The sequence below is a fragment of the Ruditapes philippinarum genome, unplaced genomic scaffold, assembly GCF_026571515.1.
Source record: "Ruditapes philippinarum isolate M1 unplaced genomic scaffold, ASM2657151v2 ctg5104_1_1_1_1, whole genome shotgun sequence".
Lineage (NCBI taxonomy): Eukaryota > Metazoa > Mollusca > Bivalvia > Venerida > Veneridae > Ruditapes > Ruditapes philippinarum.
In genome coordinates this window covers 83167-99529 of record NW_026859039.1, presented here as the reverse complement: position 1 = coordinate 99529, position 16363 = coordinate 83167, and the positions used below count along the sequence as shown (strand labels likewise).

The 16363-nt window shown below is 32.4% G+C and overlaps 1 protein-coding gene across 1 annotated transcript in view; it reads right to left on the bottom strand.

Annotated features, from left to right (window-relative positions):
- Positions 1-14335: 14335 nt before the first annotated feature.
- Positions 14336-16363, bottom strand: part of LOC132754976 (estrogen receptor-like) — a 36772-nt gene continuing 34744 nt past the window's right edge. The window contains exons 8-10 of the mRNA XM_060745739.1: positions 16185-16326; positions 15374-15504; positions 14336-14690 (exon numbers count right to left, since the gene is read on the bottom strand). Coding sequence (XP_060601722.1) covers positions 14413-14690; positions 15374-15504; positions 16185-16326 — 551 coding nt within the window. The 3' untranslated portion in view covers positions 14336-14412. The remainder of the gene's footprint in view (positions 14691-15373; positions 15505-16184; positions 16327-16363) is intronic.

The window sequence follows — 16363 nt, the reverse complement described above, 5'->3', positions numbered from 1 at the left end:
ATCAACAGCCAAAAGACATTCAGTTATCGATAATGGCTACCTTATGGTTTTTTTTTTAAAAGGTTAAAGGTTAAGTTTAAAATTTGGATTTTACCCAACAAGTTCAAGGTCTGAAAGTAATAATTGTAGGAGTTGACCTATCATGACAAGTTGGCCAGGTATCATATTTCGAGACCATTGTAACAATCAAACTTTCTGGAAGGCTTTTTACCACAAACGCTAAACTTCAAATAGTTTTTTCCTGTAATAATCTGAGACTGAAATGCTCCGGAATAATAATTAATATCAAAGGTCAGAATTGTTCATATTTTTCTTTTAAAAACGCGACGGTCCTAAACAGACGGCAATAAGGCTATGGCATTTCCTTTAACAGGACTCGATATTTTGATATTTCTGGACTGAAAATACTGTGGAACCTTTTGTTGATGGTCTATACTCAAAATTTAAGATAATTATTGCGCAAAATGATCAAAAAATGAAAGGGTTTGAACGCTTAATTTGGCTATGAATTGCACTAAATACCGATTTTGAATTAATTCTAGGTAGAATATCTTATTATCTTCTTCATATTATTCCGTTTTAAATACCTCATTTGACATAAGTAAGATTTCCAAATTGTGTGTTTTAGACTTCTGTAGCTCCTTGAAATATACAGTACCAAATGTGATGATTCCTGTTGGTCAGCAGTGTATATGAGAATGAAATGTCTGAAAGTTTATCGAATTAATGCATGTGATTTCCGTATGGACATGTGTTCTTACATGAAGTTGTACAAATAAGTTGTCCTTGGCCGATAGGAGCTTTTCACTGTTTGTGTTGTCTGGTGCTTTTTTCAGCTTCGTTTGCTGTGGAACTTCCACATACAGTTTTCGTGCTGTATTTCAAACACCAGTGTGAACTTGTTATATAAACAAGCTTATTTTTTTCGCGAATTAAATTAATCACTTGTTAGTCTATTCCTGTATAATTCCATATGAGGAAACATGATCGAGGCTGGCGCCGGCTAACTTTTAATAAAATGGTAGACGAACTCATGTCGAATAATCGTGTGTTTCTTCCGACTGGTAAACAACATTTTAACAGGTTTTGATCACCGATAGACAGTTGTATAATTAAAATTTCTGGAATCTGAACTGTCGTGGGGATTATTTCTTCCAAAAAGGAAGTATATCATCACACCTGTAACTATATTTAAAAAAAAAACTGTCCAGGAAACATGTACGTGAATCGTGGGGTTTGTAGATTTTATGCCAGCAAGGCGGCACTATTGTTATTTGGTCAATCACTTGAAAACCCTCTAGTTAGAGGACCCTTCCCTTTTTAATCCCATCTGCAAATGTTAATGACATTAATATCATATTTATATACATAACAAAATATTTGCTTTAAGCAGGTATAATAATTAGCTTGTAGACTTATCATTCAATTTGTCTCTGTCTCCTGAAAGCATAGTTCTGTCCTGAAGATGAACTTGTAAATATTTTGATACCATGTTGAAGAGGAAACCTTAAGATAGTACCTGGCCAACGAACGAATAACCTGTCACTTGTCTTTACATTTTTGACCTTTTGTCTAGTTTCTCCCTTGTTCAGACTGAACGAGTTCAGTGGACTGTTATTAACCTGTCTATATCACGTATTTAGATCCTTGACTCTCATTATTAATACAGCTTGTAAAATTAACTTCTGAAAAGTTAATGTGAAGTGCGCGTACTAGAAACGTGAAAATATATTTGTAATATGAATAACATGTAAGCTTATTAAAGAAAACGGTCCAGTAACTATTACAGATGCTTAGATAGTTGCAGAGACAATGCCTCACCTTTGAAGATAATTATAATTAATGTCGCCTGATTCTGGATTTGTCATGTCCTGTTTTGAAATTTGAATTATCTGTAGACTTCAATGTCAAAATAGTTTAGTTGGTTTGAACAAATTTATTTCAGCTCGATTGCGGAACAAGTTCTTGCACTTTTAGAGTTCGATGCCTGGAACCAACCAGTACTGGTGTTATTTGACGAAACACGGTCGACACCCGAGAAGGGCTTAAACCCATGATTTCTGGGTTAAGAGGCAGACACCTTAACCACTAAGCCACCGCACCCTTTGAAAAAGTTAAGTTGCCAAAGTACGTATGTATAGTCTTGTCAGACGGCATGAAAAGTGGGTTGACGTGAATCTCTTCTGACAACTTATAAACGTAGCTACTTTACTAAAGGTTACAATTCTGTTAATGTAAATTTGATTTATTATAAACTTAGACATAAAATATTGAAAAAAAACTGATGAAATAAACTACTTCTTTTTCATTTTTTGTATTTTCACTGTAAAAAAAAATATTGTTCACTAGTGAAACATATTTTCGTATTTTCACTGGCGTTTTGCCTGACTACTTTCTTCTAAATTCAACCAATACACACAATTTAAGGGGAAATCTTTCAAATTGTAATGTCAGAAAAAGGTATATAATAAACAGAAAGATAAATAAAAATAAATATAATTCCAACAATTTTGTGCATTATAAAACCAGTAAAAATTTATTCGCTATATTATTCTTATACTTTATTATCATTATTATTATTATTTTTATTATTATTATTATTTTTATTATTATTATTATAATTATCATTATTATATTATTATTAAAACGAGTTTTTGATTAAAGAAAACTCAGTGTCTATAAATGATAAGTACCAATACTGATTTATACAAGAACTTTTAGACTTTATATATTACAAATGTAGTATATTATATAATTATTGATATTAATTATTGCTTAATTATCAAAGAGACAAAATAATCTTTTTTGAATACATGTAATCATGTCGTGCGTCTGCCTGTCCGTCTCGACAACTATAATGAGCTTTTAGTGTTTAATGATATTAATATTTACAGTTTCAATATCAGCGGAAATAAGTGTTAAGTGATACAAAATGTTGTGAAATAACGATTTTAACCTGTTATACTGGGCATGAATTAGAGCAATTCATTATTACAAAACCATCATTGGAATTGTTTCATTATTAATAATTTGTGCATGATTAAATTACAAATGTAGATAAATTTTGAAGTTAATTTTTCATAATTTGTATTGCAAATACACATTTTGTCTATTGGACAACATTTTAGTTTTGATCGTAGATCAGCCTCGTTTGAAATGTAGTATCCATGTAAACATCGATTCATTTTTTCCTCTTTTATTTTTTTCAGTATTTTTTTTCTCTCACAACCCCACTTGTAGCCTCTTGCCATTAATGTAACTTCTCATAATGTCGCCTAATGATAAGCTTGCCTTTGGTCCACACCATACAATAACAGTGTATGTAAAAGAGTACAAAACTGTACATAGCCCTTTCTTGCAATAAAGTGTCCTGCTCATTGTTCAGGGGAATTTGCTCTAGCGTACAATGAACTCTGAAGGCAGGGTCACACTAAAAAGAGGTCATTGGCAGGTCACAAGTCGCTGTACTCCGCTATACGATCTACATAGTCAATATAATCATATATATATAAATAAACTGTTTTTTTTTTGCCCTACACAACCGTTTGTCTTTATTGTAACCGGTAATTGAACGTCAATGATTATACATGTAGCTTGTTGTTTGGGTTCTAGCTTTAGACCAATACTGACTGACTATATGTGGTTGCATATTTGGTATGTCATCAAAATTTTTGAAAACATTCATAGAAATTCCTTGAATTAAGAAAATATTATTTGTTTGGTAAGATAAGTTGAACTTAAGTTGGAAGTCACAGCGGCCAGTGCTATAATTGGTACTAAAGAACTGTCGGTGTTGATGTTTTCTTAATTTGTGCTAACATATCTTGAGTCAATGAGATCTGAGTTTCCTTCTCGCTGACAAACGAACTATAGCTTGATTTTTTTAACGTTAAGGTCACGAGAAAGGAGGTCATCTTGTGGTCAGAGGTCATTGACAGTCTATTCATTGAGCCTGAACCCAAACAACAAACAATAGTATCGCTGCTGTAGTACTGAAGGCATTGATATCATGCTATTTTTAACCTTTCAATCAGCAAATATGTTTGTAGATATCTCAGTGGAGTAAACGACATTTGCACGTAGTTGGAAGCAATCAGAACATCTCGCCTATTTGACGGAAAGGGCCGAGTGAATGGGAAACTAATTATCAGAAAACCTCACTTGTACTTTCGATTATACCAGTACAGAAATAAATCAATCAATAAACATATATCACTGATGTTAACAGTTGCTTATAATACCTGCGATCCTTTTCTATTATTGTATAATATGTAATTATACTTAATTTGTAAAAAAATGGATGTTTCATACCTTTTAAAATATTTCATTTAATCTATTCTATATTGGTTTATTTTACACATTAAAATGTTCTTTAATATGCATGTATGCTTTAGTGAAACTTTCGTCTTAACACTACACCTGATCCGATATTTGATCCCGGCGTTAATTCCTAGTTCTAATTTTTTCTCCTTAATATAATTCGAAAATATATATGTAAGTAACAACACATAATTAAATATTTCCAAGTTTATTTTGGCCTGATTTCTTAAAGATGCCGCGATTAGGAAAGAATATGTAATAAAGGATCATATGACCACGAGGTCAAATAGTTAAAAACCATTGCCAACTTTGTGAATTTATTTTAGTTCGATTGTATATACAGACACACTCTCGAATCCGTTCCTGGAGCAATGAATGTAAAGTTTCTTACCAAAGGAACAACGGTATCTCAGGACAAAAGCACCTAATGCGACATTAGAAAGGCAACAGGCTAATCATATTTAGATGAGTGCTTTTCTTGAAAACCCCTCTTCCCAAACTCCTGGAACATTTTAAGATACTGTTAGTTAAATAAATTATTATATCTTGTTGTTTGCGTTCCAATACTATGAAAAGTTCTTTATTGTTGTCAACAGAACCGTTCTGTTCTGTTCTGACCGCTAATGATGGATTAATAGTTAAAAGCGTTAGGGGCCTATCCTTCATTTGTATGAAATAAAAGCCTTCGAATTTTCATCTAAATCACTTCATACATCATTCATTCATTTCTGTACAGTTTTCCTGGATTGCTTAATTTGGTGAAACGTTTACATGTCCAAATGACATTTCCGTTTGCAGGGTAAGTCAAAAGACGGATTTTCTATGTGTCAAGTAGCGGTTTTGCTATCGCATGCTTTATTGAAATACGAACGTCCATTTAATAGAACGAAAAGCGCTTTGAACTTGTCACTTAAAAATTTCTTGACCTTTCAATGAAGTCTTTAATGTATAAATATAGCTCAATGATTTGAACAGTAAAGTAAATGCCCAGGTTGTGAAACAAACACTGAACTTTATCAGGGTCACGTATTTTACATGACCTTAAGCGATTTTAAAACACGGTTTTCTTTTTATATTTTTGGAATCGGTCGTATCACACTGTTTTGATATTTAATAGAGACATTATTTAGATATTTATTACAGTTTGACCCTTTGAACCTTTAAGTAGTGTATCGCAGATTGAATATTGATAGCCAAATAATTGAAGTCTTGGTTTACTTTGTAATTTTTTTATTATTTTTTTTCGTAATAAAGCCTACACCATGGAAACATTACCCTTAAAATTAAGTTCATGGTTAAGGACAGGGCATAAATCACGAAACAGAAAAAAAGATCGCTGATTCGCCGGGGTTTTAATATAAGAAAAAACATAATTCATGAACATTTAATTTAACCGATATTTTTTAGGAAGTAACCATGGAAGTTTTTTTTAAAGTTAAGGAAGACCGATAAAAAAGTCTACATACATGTACATGTAATGCGAAATATGATTTTGACCAAAAAGACAAGCCTTTCAGCAATGGGCACTATTCCAATAGAGCTAGCTACCATGAAATTTACACAAAAAAACCCCAAAAAACTGAAATCTTGTTATGTAAAGGACTAGCAATTGCCACTACCGTCCACGAACAGGCCCAATCAAACCGACCCTTCAACATTTTAAATTTTGCCGTTTTGGGGTGCTCTTTAAGGTTTCTGATTTTCTCTATTTTCTCAAAGCGCTGAAAAATGCAATTGGTAAGAAGTTAAAAAGTAACTGCAAAGGACAGACATTTGTAGCTACCTTACAAATCATTATAAATTTGACATTACTAATGCTAATATGGCCCAAGTATTTCAAGAATAGATAGTTCCTACATTTTAAAATTTCTGTCCCTTCCCAGTAATTAAAAAACATTAAAAAAATATTATATCACAGCCAGTTTAAGGTAGATCCCAAAGAACAATGAAAACAAAGCAAATTGTTCACAACTGCAGACTCAGTCTTAAAGTCTGTTTATATAAAACCCCACTGGAAATAAGCTAAAGGACCCCGTAGGAAATAAGCTTTCGAGCATAATTTCCGTAGATCACTTTGCACTAATTTTTAATAACTTTATTATGTTTCAAGTTTGTTTCAGTCATAATCTTATCTGGTTTTCATGGTTTACATATATCATAGTCTATTATTTAATTTATTTATATTATTTGTAACGAAATAATTTATTTGTTAAACCGTTATAATCTGTTTTATGTAACTTTGATAATTATATGGTGTTGCAAAAATGAAAATGAATAAAATAGATAATGTACATCTTCTAAATGCGCGGGATTAAGCGATATTCATTTCCAAGCACTTAGGTATTTGACGCAGTAGAGATTTGAACAACATTTCAACCATTGTACTATTCCGAAACTTTGAGACCGTGTTCGTAAGTGTCGCATATATTGTAATTTATACTTAGTAAATGTAGATTTCAGGGGCGTCTGTGGTCGAGTGGTTAAGGTCGTTTACTTCAAACCACTTGACCCTTACCGCTCGAATATCGCCAGGAACATTGAATTCTTTCATGTGAAAAGCTATCCAGCTAGCTTACGGAACGTCGGTGGTTCTACCCAGGTCCTTGTTCGTGCCTGAAATAATGGAGGGAGTGGCACCTGAGGTCCTCCTCCACCAGTAAAACTGACCTTTACTGTGTTGTTGCAACGTTAAACCCAACCTAAAATATAATGTAAGTTCAATGCAGATTCCATGCAGATGCGCTTTTTCGTATTGAAATTTGAAGCATAAATTTATGTTTTATGCCTATATCAAACGCTTTTTAAATTGAAATATGATTAAAATTTTCACGACAAATAACCCGAATATGAATCATTCAAATATCAAAATGTTGAACTATATCCATTGATACTTTTTGCGCCATAAATGGTGGTTAATTAACGTCACTGGCGTGTCAACGGTCTGTCAATCATTCCGTGAGTTTTCATTTGAGAATCTTCATCATTATTTAGTTGATAGACAGTTGCCTAGAAGCGTTTAATCTCTGTTCTCCGTGTATAAAGAGAGATCAACTAAAGTTTTACTGAGGAGATTGACCACAGAACAATGACGCACTTGTAGCACACCTACAAGTCAGCTAAATAACAGTCCATAAATACATGTTTATGTTATCGAGATTTCACAATCTCGATATAATTCCATGTCACCTCAAAAAAGATTATATCATGTGATTGTGACAAATTGTACTGTCAGTCTGGTTCAGGTGCCAGACATTTGTAATGATATTTATACTGTATGCATTTGACTCCACCTTCGATTGATCATGATCCTTTCAACGGCCATTTGTACCGCACCCCTGCTCTTGCTTGTACAGATGTTATCAGTTCCTTGCGAAAGTGAATTCAGCTATTACTGGTAAACTGACAGCCTGCACAGGAACGATACTGTGGCCTAAATTCAACGAGACTTAATGCCGTGATCCGGAGGGTTAACTACCAACACCGCCATCACCACCACCACCACTCCACCTACATCTAATTATTTTCTTAATGTTTCCATGGACTTCGCTATAATGGTATGAAATACTTCCGAGAGATCATCCTTTTTTCCTGATATTTATACATCACAACAGCAAGTGTCGTGTGGCATCCGTTAAAAGTTGTCCCGTACTTAACTTCAGTGTTGTTATATTTTACTGGTCATTCGGGGATAATTGATTCCAGCACTTTAAAGTGTTGAAAAGTACCGCTCAAATTAGTCGGGGCAAGGGAGCCTAAGAAATGTTGCAATTTTTGATTATACTCAGTCAATCAGAGTCTGCAATTTTCATGTAATTTTACTGAAGCTGGTGCTTCCGAGGGATCATCCTTTTTACAGATATTGAATGTTTAGTTTGCCGTATGAAGCAGTTGTCGGAAACAAAGTCAATTGTAAAACGTTGACTAAAATGAATCCATTACAAGAATTTTAGAAAGATATTAACAAGTGGTAGTCCCGGTGAATATTTACGTAAGCATTCAGTCGAAGGAAGCCGAGGTTATATATAATTTTATATACAAGACATTTCAGAAATTTGTAATGGTCAGCTGGACATATATTTCAAATGAAGGTACACCTGCCCTCCAAGACGTGAACCTTGTCCAGAAGCTCTTCTTACTATGCTTTATTATCTCTCACTTACATTAGTTAACATGTTCTTTGCTTGTTGTTTCTATCTCAGTAGCTTTGGGTATGCTGTTTTATCTATCATTTCAAAGCCATGTTCCGGTGGCATAAATTATGTTTTGACCTTTTCATTATTTCTATTTCTTCAAAACAACCAATTCTCCTTTCCTTGGGATGCGCTGTGTTCTATTTATAGCGTTAAATCATTTTAGACGGCTTCCACGGTGTTTTTTTTATATCCTTATGATTGTTGTTACCTTGGCTGATGGGTTGCTTTCCGGATTGAGGTATGGGAATTGCACCAACGTTTAACCCTGCGTGATCATAAAGAGGTGACTAAATGGGTTCGAATTATCGTAGTATATCCAGTAAGCGAGGTGGTTGCTTTAACAGTTTGTTACACCGAGGTTATCCAAATTAACTTTTCCTGTTTGGGCGTCATATGACCTTAACTGTATTAGTGCGCCGTAAAACCAAATAAACAAAGAAAACTTTGGACTCATGTGTGTTTTTTTTTTTTTAACCAGTTGAATGCCGTGGGAAGTAAATCTACATGTAGGTATTGTCGGTGCCGGTGTGTGTGTTGTGTTTTTCAAGTTGAAACAATCTTTATATTCTCGGTATCCTTTAGTGTGTTCGCGCAGTTGTGTTCTGTTCACACATTAAAAACAATTCTAGGTTTCCTTCATGCCTTGGAAAGTATTCAGTGTTATGTTTATCACAATAAAACAATCTAGATAATCTCGGGTCGTGGGATGTGTTGACACTGTTGTGTTCTGTTTTATCAGGTTGAAAATACCTAACCTGGTTTAATCTAGACATTCTCGGGGCCCTGGGATGTGTGGACACAATTGAACATTTGTAAGCTAGTTTAATGAAGCCTATGGGGAAATAACAAGTCCTCACTTTCATTGTTTACCATACATGCATGTGAATACAGCAGATAAACTTTTTGAACTTGAAATAAAATAAACATCTTTTATGAAATGAAAACAAAAAGTCATATTCAATATTACCAAATTTATTAACCATTTTAAGTCAGGCAGACATACTTTAAAAAATAACAAACATTTTATTCCTTAACATCTGTAATAATGAAGTATTTAGGACAAACAATATAGGAAAGCTTTCAAGGGCAAATAATTTTACTGTCTATGAGAATCAGATAATCAGTCTTTGACAATGTAAACCAGTCACAAAGTACTTATCTCCCCTTGGTCAATTGTTTGTATTTAATTCAACCAATCAGATGTTGTTATTTTAGACTGGTACCCTTAATTGTTTCAAGCATGTAAAAGAGACCTTATTTTATCATGTTTAGTTACTGTTTTGGATATTTCCTGATGTTTTTACAATATTTACCTCCCTTGTTTGAAACTGGCAGTCATTTTGAGGATCATTATTCTATCAGGTATAATTACCAAAAAAACTATGAATAAAGCAAAAATAAACAGGTGATTCAGGTCAATTGCTGAATTCTTTTGTATATGTGAAGGAAAATATCGTTGTAGCACCGCTATATAAAAGATTTTGATCAGGTTTCATGAACATAATGAAAATGATTTTTATCTTATCAAATGATATTTTTTATCTTATCTTGAGCGGAATGACCCACAAAACAGCAGCCAGGGGAGTTTATACATGCTTTCAGAAAATATTTTATGTCAAATAATCATTAAACATCCCTCTTAAGACTACATTTTTTTTCATTTGTATTATTTTCCCCCTCAAAAATATTACAGAAACCATTAAAGTAATATGTTTTGGCAAGTGATATTGTTTATAAATAGTTAGACTTTTATAAACAATAATTGTATTGCAATAGTTCAATTGTCACCTAAAGTGTACCTAGCCAAGTAAAGCCATCAGAGGAATGCCCTCTGAATATGCTAAAACATGGTCAGTAAATAAATCGACCAGTATTCATATCATCTAAATAAAGGTATAATGTAGAGGTGATATGATGAAATGAAAATGCAACTAAATGCAATGAAATAAATATAGAGACAAAGTTAACAATTCCATTTTTCTTAAGCTGACAAAACCACAGTAACAACAAAATAACTTCTGTAGTGCAACTCCCTTTGGGAGACAAAAGATTTTAGTTTTTACCAAGGTGTTATACTAAAGACTGTGAGGTTATATTTTCAATATTGTTTTGGAGAGAAATGCTATGATTGCTGTAAAGAAATAATTGTTCTACAGGGGACTGCTTTGCAAATGTTTCACAGTATATAGTGTTTTTTCCCCTTTTTTTCTTAAAGTTTAAACTTAAAATCTCAACAAAAAAAAATAAAAAAAAATGCAGTTCCGCACAACTTCTTTTCATGTAGATTTATCCTTAGCACTTGTATTTACATTTATATCAAACATGCAGTAATGTTTGATGAAAAACAATAATAAAACATGGTATGTACAATGAATAACAGTAGATACAAGAGCTGTCAGAAGGACAGCGCGCTCGACTTTTTTAGTGCTTGCCTATAAAACAAAACTTTGACAGTTAAGGGCACACAAGACTTTAACTAGGGATTTCTAAGTACAAATCAAGAAACATTTTCACAGAGTTATCTTCTCTTGCTTACAGATAGGTCTCATGATGGCACATAAGAACTCCAACTTCCAAAGTAATATCTCAAATGGTTAGGTCAACAAGTGGACAAGAATGAAAATTTTAACTGAGTTTCTAAGTTCAAAAAGGGCCATAATTCAAATAAAATCCTTAACAGAATTACCTTCTCCTGCCCATGTTTGGGACCATGATGGTAAACAAGTATTCCAACTTTCAATTTAATATCTCAACCAGTTCAGTCAAAAAGTTGACTGGTACAAAAAACTTAACCAAGATTCTAAGTCGATAAAAGGCCTTAATTTTTAAAACAAATCCCTGACAGAGTTACCTTCTCTTGCGTACAGATGGGGGTAATGATGTGAAATAGCATTAAAAGTTTTCAAAGCAATATCTCAAAGGGTTAAGGCAATAAGTGGATTTTACCCATATTCAATGTATTTTCTAAGTCAAAAAGGGGCATAATTCTGTCAAAAACCTTGACAGAGTTATGTCCTCTTGTCTGTTGATGAAGGTCGTGATGGTAAATCAAGTATGGTCAGTTTCAAAGCAATACCTCCAATGGTTTTGAAATAAAGTGAGGTGGTACAAAAAACTTAACCAAGCTCAATACACTTTCTAAGTCAAAAAAGGGCCATAATTCTGTCAAAAACCTTGACAGAGTTATGTACTCTTGTCTGTAGATGGAGGTTATGATGGTGAACAAGTATGGTAAGTTTCAAAGCCATACTTGTAATACTTCTGAAATAAAGTGGGGTGGTACGAAAAACTTAACCAAGGTGTGACGCCAACGCCGACGCTAACGCCGACGCCGGGGCGAGTAGGATAGCTCCCCTTTTCATAGAAAAGTCGAGCTAAAAATATGATCAACATTTACAATTACCCTTTGTACACTGAAAGTTTTAAATCAATCAAATAAGAAAGCTATTAAAAATACTTTGAACCAATTATTAACATAATCTTTAAACAATTCTCCTTTTCAACAGGCCAAAATAAATTAAAATCCTCCCTAAAAATGCTTTTACCCTGCTTAACTTCTATTATAGACTGACTTGTTCAGTTTACTATTAGAATTTATCCCGAGTTAATTTTAAAATGTATAAAGCAATATTTTCTGTGTTTTTTTTTGTTGTTGTTGTAGTTGTTTTTTTCCATAACATATATAAATTGCACAACTATATTGTTTCCATAATTCTATACTTAATTCTTGACAGAGTTTTAACATAGAATATCTCTATTATTTAACAAACATATATATTGTATCTTAACAAAATAAAATGTTCTGGAACAAAACTTTTTTGCTATTTCAGTATGGTGTTTACCGTTTCGGAACCATTTTATGCATGCATAATTGACTTCAGGAAATATACAAATTTATGTTTTTTATGAAGTATTCTCTTTCAAAATTCAAACAATAATTCTGTAAATTATTGGCAGCAGATATATAGCTTTATACTCTTTAAATGATTTCAAAATTTAACATCAGCTAAACACAGAACCTTATCAGACTATGCAGGAAAATCTTTAAATGTAACTAGAATGCAGCTGAATAAATGCTCTTTCATATAAATTGTGTTTAATCTAGCTAAGATCATTTGCAAAAATTTCCTATGGCAAGCATGCATCATTATTATAGAAAAAGAATTTTACCCAAAAAATTTTTTCCAGATTTTAAAGTGGATTGGTCTACAATGGGCACATTTTCTATAAGTATTTCAAATATTGATAAAAACAATAAAAGTGTATTATTTGGATATTCTTATGACACATTTTTGAAAACAAAATATTGATAGAGTACTAAAAATAATTAAGTATGAACATAATATAATATGATGAATAATAATATTTTGTTTAGAACAATTTTTTATCTGCTATATAAATATATGTAATATTGGATCATGTATGTAACATTTATCAACAACATCCATATATATGATTCTTTCGAGGTTTGTTTTCATGCTGTTTTGATGAATGATACTAAATAATACCTGCAAAAGCACAATTTATATGGTATAACAGATCTTATATTATAGACCAATTCACTTTAACAGTTTCAAAATAAACTGAAAACATCATTTCATGTTTTAGATTTAACCTTAACAATTTAAAATCATTGTAACACACATTGTAACACACTTTGTTACATAAAAGTAATAAAATTATCAAGTAAAGGATATGTAATCTTACATACATATTTTATAAATGTGTCAAATTTATGCTGATTTATGTTGTGTAGTCAATACACACAGTTCTTGTGTAGAACATATTACACATATGCAATCTTGGAATCAATACATTCACTAACTATTCAAAAAACCAAACAACATGTGTGCTCATAAAATAATAACACTAAATAAATATCAGGAGCTAAAAATAACTGGATACAGTAACTGCATTATGACAACATACATATGAGCCACGTCACGACAAAACCAACATAGTGCGTTTGCGACCAGCATGGATCCAGACCAGCCTGCGCATTCCCGCAGTCTGATCACGATCCATGCTGTTCGCTATCAGTTTCTCTACTTGTAATAGAGTTGGTAAGCGAACAGCATAGATCCTGATCAGACTGTGTGGATACGCAGGCTGGTCTGGATCCATGCTAGTCGCAAATGCACTATGTTGGTTTTGTCGTGACGCGGCTCATATATGTGTCATGCATAAGAAATATGAGTTATAAAATCAAAATATACACACACATTTAGTATGTGTAAATAACTCAAATTAACAATTATCTCGCATTAGTCTAGTGTACAAATGATAATCTTACCAAATGTACATGACAAAAAGCTAACAATTTACAACAATCCAGTTTTTAAAACTTGAGGTAGAATTTACAGCACTTAATCTCTTAAATATCTAATATAAATAAATCAAAATATCTTTAAATAGCATGTAATATCATAAAAGGTGAGACACTGCCCAAAAAAAGACCCTTAAAAACAGCACATGCTAAAAAGCACTTTATCAAATTTTAAAATACCACACCATATAAAAGGAAATATTTGTATACTTGATGAGAAAATAATTTCTCAAATAGTTTACAGTTTTTTTCACAAAAAAATTAAAAATTCTAAAAAGCAATTACAGATGGAAGCAAAAAAAAAAACACCACTTGCACCATTTTGATTAAAAAAAAAAAATAAAATATTGTGCTAAAGGGAAATAAATAGCAAGTTTAAAACAAGATAATTTAAAAGATGTTTTTTAAAAGTAAGCATGTAACAAAAATGTTTGAATATTTCCATTTCAAACTTATGAAAATTTTACAAATGAAAGTGCCTCTGCCCTTAACTAACAAATGCCCTATGAGGATACACACTAACAGCTACTGTTTCTTTACAGATTTCATCCTTTAAGGTGAAGCACACTGAAACTATGAATCACTAGATAGGCTCTGCTTTTTATCTTCCGACTGCGCATCCAACATTTCAGTCAACAGGTCACAGAAGGGCACTACTCCTTCTTTTTTCACACTTTGAAAGTACAAAGTGGCCCTCTCTGCGGCCCGTCTAATATGGGTCAGTAATAAGATAAGGGACGGCACATGACGCAAATTGTCTGGATGATATTTTTGTGCAATGTCAACAGAACTGTCCAGAATATTTTGTCGTATTTCTTGTAATTTGCTGAAACTTGCCAATTTTCTTACCTCTGAAAAGAACAACCAAAAACAACGTAAGATAAAACCCCTAAATATTACAATATTGTACATCTTATTAATTTTTAAAAACATTTAGACAGCTTTAACCTAGCCGGCAACACTTAATAAATACTTAGAAACTAGCATTATCGTACTATAACAATTTTTCAATTTATTATATACTTATAAATAAAATATATTGAGAAATATTAATTAAATAAAATGCGTATTTTCATTTTCCGTATTTTCACTATAAAAATTTATTTTTCACTGCAGTGAAACATATTTTCCGTAGTTTCACTGGTGTCTTGCCAGACTACTTTCTAGTAAATTCTGCCAATACGCAAAATTTAAGGGAAATTCTTTCAAATTTTAATGTCAAAAAGAGAAATGTATATAATAAACAGAAAATTCAAGTTTTTTTCTATCAATACATTATTTATTTTCATCTTGTGGCATGAAAATTATCATATTTCACTCGTGGCTATCGCAACTCATGAAATATTTATTTTCATACCACTCGATGAAAATAAATCATGTATTAATAGAAAAAACTTGAATATCCTCTATATCTTGTATGCTGAGAGTGAATTTTCTCATATAGTAACATTAACACCTTAAGACACTGACATTACCACAAAGTGTACTGTTCTACTGTTTCTTGAATGAAAAAAAAAAAAAAAAAAATACTGACCAGCATTGGCAAGAACTGTTGCCTGTAGCAACAAGAGCTCTTCATTACGAAGATTATATTGCACAAGTTGATCTGAGATTGCTGCAACGTGCTCCAAAACATCAGCCATTCCCAGTATTGACCAGTACGGTCTGTAAATAAATAATAATACAAAATTTAATAAAAATGTAAATTTGAATTGATAAAGTGAAGGCACAGTGGCATAAAGCTACAGCATAAGACTCCAAATCCTGAGATTGTGTGTTCAAATACAACCTGTGGTGAGATTTGCTGCCCATTTCCACACTGGACAAATTACTGGTTTTGACACCCAAGAAAATGTTACTAATGAAAGTGCCTCTGTCCTTTGCACACAAATGCAAAGTGGTCTACTGGCAGTTGACCAAAGAAAACTTAAAAGCGTATTCCTACGGTAAGTCCCTAAAATGGGGCCATGAAGTTAATGAGAAAACAAACAAACTAATATCTTCATCTCTAAACTGCTAGTTTCATGCAATTATTAAAGTACTTTGTATGTATCATCACCATATCTTATTACCTTTCAGATAATTTTGTTTCTACTGACAAAATGCAGAAATTGCAATTGGTTAATAGTATGAAACCCAACTTAAAACCATCTCATTGCATAATATAGACTAGCCTAGTAAACACAAATTAGTTTATAATAGAATCACTTAATAAATTAATGCAAACAAATAGATTGAAAACAATACAAAAGTTTCAATCAATATTTTTATCTTATGTAATGACCTTTAAACAACAAATAAACATCAACTTTTTCAAAAGTTGGATTGATGTAGGAAATACAAACCTTTCCAAGATTAGATCTGGTGCTATGACAAGCCTGCGACCACAGTGTTCCATGGATCTAAAGGCACAATTAAGTAAGAGCAATTCCATCCAACAGCATTCTATAAGATGAACTTGATCCCCTAAACTTAACTCTGAGTAGCCTAAAATATATTGAGACATTGTAGTTAATAAGGAATG